Source organism: Branchiostoma floridae, chromosome 14 (genome assembly GCF_000003815.2).
Source record: "Branchiostoma floridae strain S238N-H82 chromosome 14, Bfl_VNyyK, whole genome shotgun sequence".
Taxonomy (NCBI): domain Eukaryota; kingdom Metazoa; phylum Chordata; class Leptocardii; order Amphioxiformes; family Branchiostomatidae; genus Branchiostoma; species Branchiostoma floridae.
In genome coordinates this window covers 4,292,090-4,297,224 of record NC_049992.1, presented here as the reverse complement: position 1 = coordinate 4,297,224, position 5,135 = coordinate 4,292,090, and the positions used below count along the sequence as shown (strand labels likewise).

General features: G+C 41.8%; 2 protein-coding genes across 2 annotated transcripts in view; one reads left to right on the top strand and one right to left on the bottom strand.

Moving 5' to 3' along the window:
• LOC118430940 (dnaJ homolog subfamily C member 11-like) overlaps window positions 1–1,276 on the bottom strand; it is a 2,147-nt gene extending 871 nt beyond the window's left edge. Inside the window, exons 1-2 of the mRNA XM_035841968.1 lie at window positions 1,138–1,276; window positions 57–186 (exon numbers count right to left, since the gene is read on the bottom strand). Of these exons, the coding sequence (XP_035697861.1) occupies window positions 57–186; window positions 1,138–1,212 (205 nt within the window). The 5' untranslated portion in view covers window positions 1,213–1,276. The remainder of the gene's footprint in view (window positions 1–56; window positions 187–1,137) is intronic.
• Window positions 1,277–1,437: 161 nt separating this feature from the next.
• The window catches only part of LOC118430939 (26S proteasome non-ATPase regulatory subunit 2-like), an 11,211-nt gene continuing 7,513 nt past the window's right edge, over window positions 1,438–5,135 (top strand). Inside the window, exons 1-5 of the mRNA XM_035841967.1 lie at window positions 1,438–1,622; window positions 2,930–2,986; window positions 3,530–3,691; window positions 4,027–4,148; window positions 4,576–4,800. Coding sequence (XP_035697860.1) covers window positions 1,521–1,622; window positions 2,930–2,986; window positions 3,530–3,691; window positions 4,027–4,148; window positions 4,576–4,800 — 668 coding nt within the window. The 5' untranslated portion in view covers window positions 1,438–1,520. The remainder of the gene's footprint in view (window positions 1,623–2,929; window positions 2,987–3,529; window positions 3,692–4,026; window positions 4,149–4,575; window positions 4,801–5,135) is intronic.

Here is a 5,135-nt window from a genome sequence, read left to right as displayed (position 1 = left end):
AAGGTAACAAGGTACGCCTAGTCTAATCATTAAGATAGAACATAAGTCTAACTGACTTTCATATGCCGTGTGGACTTGGTTGAAGAGTTGTTCTGCCAACTGCTTGTCTTCGTCTTCCCTGTGTTTGTCTGGGTGGTACACCATGCACAATCTTCTGTAGGCTGCCTTCAGCTCATCTTGGGTCGCCTGGGGACAAAGGAATACTTGAGTGATCACAACAAAGCAGTAACAAGTTGCTGTAAACTACTGTGAAGAATGGGATTTCTATGGTGGTTTCATTTACATGAAAGGAGGTTGTTTCAACAGGCGGTATGCCTTCTACAACTTTACATCCTCAAGGTATTTTCACAGTTCTTGTTCTCTTACTAGTTGTACCAAGAACATAATGGGCCGTTCCAAAAAATAAATGTAGAGGGGGGGTTGAAGAGGTCGGATTTTCCAATTGCTTCAACCCCCCTTTGGATTTCATCCGAGTGCCTGACCCCCCCTTTGAATTTCATCCGAGTGCCTGGACCCCCGTCTAATTTCATCCGAGAGCTCTGACCCCCCCTTTATTTCATCCAAGTCCCAAATGCCTCTTATACCCCTTTTATTTCATCTGAATAACCTTACCCCCTCATAATTTTCATCCTAGAACCTTGCTCTTACATTACTGTAACTAAGATAGGAGTAGAAGTATCTAAATCCAGATTTTCTTTACTTTTTTGTAGAAAAAACCATATCCAGACTTACCTTGACCCCCCGTTCAAACGAAATCCAAATCCAAGATTTGCTTGACCCCCCCTCAGTAAAATCCGACCTCTTCAACCTACCCCCCACATTTATTTTTTGGAACGGCCCAATTTAGCCGACTGGCAGGGATCCCAGCAACAGTATAACCAAATACTGGATACTACTATTAGATATGAGTTTTATAATTCTACTGTACTACAGAATAATTCTTGCATCATAGCCTAATAATAACATTCCCATACTGACTTTACAGTTAGTTACACAACCGTTATGCCTATGGCGCGACCTCTTATTTTAAAACCTCTCGTGCATTCAATTACCATACAGGTATGGACATGACACAAAACTCTTTCGTGTTCTACAAACCGTCCCGCATTCTTACACCCCCAAACCCGCCACTCTTACCGTCCTGGGACAGTTCAGGAGCGAATAATAATCGTCCGAGCTGACAGGCTCATCATCTTCCATGGGCGTCGCCATTTTGTATTTCACCCTCCCGTGGTGCAATAGGAAACTATTGACCTTTCCGATATATGCAAATCAACAATTTCGCAAGGTTCTCCGTACGTTTCTGGCTTCCTCCGTGGTTTCCTATCATTCTTCACGATTCTCCAATAATCTTCAGGCTTTTCAAACCTACAGATTACTCCATTTATCTGTGTTTCTCTCCGTGTACGTATAAGATATTGCAGTTTTTGCATTTATTCGAATATTCTTATTTGCATACATCGGAAAGTTAGTGATCCGTAGCCCCATCTGGCGCACGCGCATTGAACACTCAGAACATCATGGCGGACACCAAGAAAAAAACTCCCGAGACGGAGAAGAAGAAAGATGCGACTAAAGAGACTAAAGACAAGAAGGAGAAAGGAGAAAAGGAACCAGAGCTGGTAGGGATATACCATAGACGTATCAATTTGCTTTGTTAAACGTAGGGTTGTTTGGTACGTTTTCTGTGAAGCGTTTTCTATCACACAGTTCGTTGTGTTGAGATGCTGTGTCATTATGCCCCCCTCCCCCATAAGATGATGATGTACTACTAGTACTTTTCTGGCGTTTCAGTAAAGTTCGTATGTGAATTTCTGTTCTACTTTGCACAGATTTTAGAAGGAACAACGTGAAATTTTATACCAATCGCCATGAATTCCATTTAGATGTATACGTTTGCAAAGAAGAGAAATTAAAGTTACACAAAGTGCAATGATTGTTTTCTACATACCTTGTAAATAGAAATTATGATATTTACTTGTCGTCAATGAAGAAAAATATGAGCAAAGGCCTTTACTTCTTTTTGAAATGTTAGAATATGTTAAAATGGTGGTATATTATAAGTTGGTGCTTTGTTATGTATATGATATTGTAACAGTGGTGTTTAAGTACTGCCTACTGTCCTTGCCCAAGGGCTCTAGAGCTTTTGTGGCGACAGCGATAGCGGTCGTGATTTGTAATCTGCCGACCAGCCTTGTCAAATCAAGCCGGCAGCCGGCTATTTTCCCCGCCTACTTTACATTTTTCAGCCGCCTACTTTTGTTACAAAATCCCCCAGCAATTTGTCTTGATAAACCTCTGGCAGTTTTCTGATAGCTTACTGGGTCTTTGGGGATCTGAAAACTGTCATTTTGACGAATGTCCCACACGTGTATTAGGTTTTCTCTGTTGTTTACATTATCTGAGCTTGCAGCAGACACTGCCACCACACCTCCAAGGAGGCGGAGTTCTAATATCTGGACCTTTGAGTGCATGGGCGTAGCTCTGTGTGCCTGTGACTATTTTCTGGACTATAACTAGAAACACAACATGCCTGATTGTGGATGGATTCTTTCACAAAATGGTAGAGGTTAATTCCAAGATGTAAACTCTTAAAGATATAAGCTGACAAGAAAAGTTGCCCAGAATACACCAAAACCATGTTTAGGGGTCTAAATTTACAAATTTTGCAACCCCCCTCCCATACCTACCCCCCGCTCGCCACTTCGTGGCTCGCTGCAAGCCGCAAAGCGGCTTGCCTGCTACTTTCAGATATTAGCCTACTACTTTAAAAGTTTCTGACAAGGCTGTGCCGACCCCGGTTCGATCCCGGGTGGGGCATGTTGTTTCTTTCTGTTCTACTCGCCCATCTGGTTGTTTCACTATGAATATAAGAAAAGGCTAGCCTGTGCGTATTACTTAATGTGTATATGCCTTCCTTTCCCCCCAGTCTGAAGATGACAAACTGCTACAAGAGGAGCTGACCATGTTGGTGGAGAGGCTGGGGGTGAGTTCAATTTTTAGAACAAGTTATTAAAGTGCATTGTACATATGATTGTGTAGAGTGTATGTTGAAACATCTAGAAATGCAAAATAATGACATGAAAATGCAAATGTATCATGGGTATGAGTCTATGAGACATGCGTTCATTGGTTTAACCATTTTTTCATGTGGTTGAACCATTCTTTCAATACTAGTTAAACAATTTTCTCATTCATTGGTTGAACCATTCTCTCATTGGTTGAACCTTTCTCATTGGTTGAACTGCTGATTGTGATGGGCAGTCGGGATCAGTTTATTGACACCTTTGAATCTCAGTTTGTTTGCCCCTTTTTCTATCTTTTCTATATTGCAAAAATGTCAGCAAGTCATTTTATTTTATTCATCCTGTGATTCATGGGAAAGGTGTTTGATTTTGCACAATTCATACATCATAGGGAGGTGGTATTTTTTTAATATTGCATTGTAAACTTTGGTGAGTCATTCATTATTTGTTGGATTACAATTTCATTTGTTTTTCAAACAGAATATTTTGTTTATGTTGAACAGGAAAGCAACACCAAACTGTACAAGCCAGCTCTGGAATCCCTGCGGAAGATGATCCGAGAATCCACCAGTTCCATGACGTCTGTTCCCAAACCTCTCAAGTTCCTGCGGCCCCACTACAACACACTCAAGACTGTGTACGAGAAGATGCAAGGGGAAAACAAGGTGCTGCAGATTCCTTTGATTTTGTGACTGTAATGGAGAAGAGATGTACAAATGTCCGTTTATTTCTGATGTTTTAAGTTTTCTCAGAATTCCAAACATACGTTTGCAACGGAAATTTTTGCCGTGGAGAGGTCCCAGCAAAAACTGCAATCATAACACCACTGCAAATATTTCATGATATTCAGAAATACCGGCGGTTGAGTCTATACTGTTGTTTTTCTTGAAATTTGGTTTCTGTCAAAGAAAGCCATATGTTGGCACATGATTCACATCAATACATAAATATTATGCTATTTCATTTACTGACAGTTTAGTGTTTTTGTTTATGTACACAGCGTTTTTGTGCGGATATCGTGTCTGTGCTTGCCATGGTGAACAGCGACCAGAGGGAGTGTCTGAAGTTCCGTATGTTGGGATCCAAGGAAGAGTTGGGCTCCTGGGGACACGAATATGTCAAGTAAATAAAGAACTTGAGTCCAAAAAACATTTCCTACAGTGCCACCTAGCAAGATAAGGGAGTATTGCAACCTGTTTTGATGCTCATAAGTCCACACCAATTTACTGTCTGGTTTGGGGGGTTATCCGCTTTATTTTTTCTTTGAAAAAAATCAAAACATATACTTGTATTAACGATAGCAAACTCAAAATGCTTTCATTTTGGTACAAACAGTTTTTGCCTGCTTAGTTAGAGTTTTATAAAAGATGAATAATTCTATATTTTTTATAACAAACACAACACAGCCAAGTACAGGGATATCTGGACTATGACAACAAAATTCCCATTTACACACAAAAAAAGCTGTCATCAACAAGCTGTGTCTAGATCAGGCCTTAAGAGTTAAGGTTGAAGAGGACTAGTATAAAGCCTACCGTTACTTTTTCAGACACCTGGCATCCGAGATCGCGACGGAATGGCAGGAGCTTGGAGACGAGGACGCGGCCAGGAAGGACCAGCTGATCACGCTGGCGAAGGAGATCGTCCCGTACAACATGCAGCACAACGCGGAGGCAGACGCCTGCGACCTGCTGATGGAGATAGAGCGGCTGGATCTGCTGGAGAACTATGTGGATGAGAGCATGTACCAGCGGGTCTGCCTCTATCTTACCAGGTGGGTTTGTTTTAAAGGTGGTTAGGGTGGGTACATATTAAAGGTGGTTAGGGTTAGGGTTGTGGATAGAACGGTTGATGGAGATAGAGCGACTGGACCTGCTGGAGAACTATGTGGATGAGAGCATGTACCAGCGGGTCTGCCTCTATCTTACCAGGTGGGCACATATTAAAGGTGGTTAGGGTTAGGGTTGTGGATAGAACGGTTGATGGAGATAGAGCGGCTGGACCTCCTAGAGAACTATGTGGATGAGAGCATGTACCAGCGGGTCTGCCTCTATCTTACCAGGTGGGTACATATTAAAGGTGGTTAGGGGTGGGATAGAACGGTAGAAC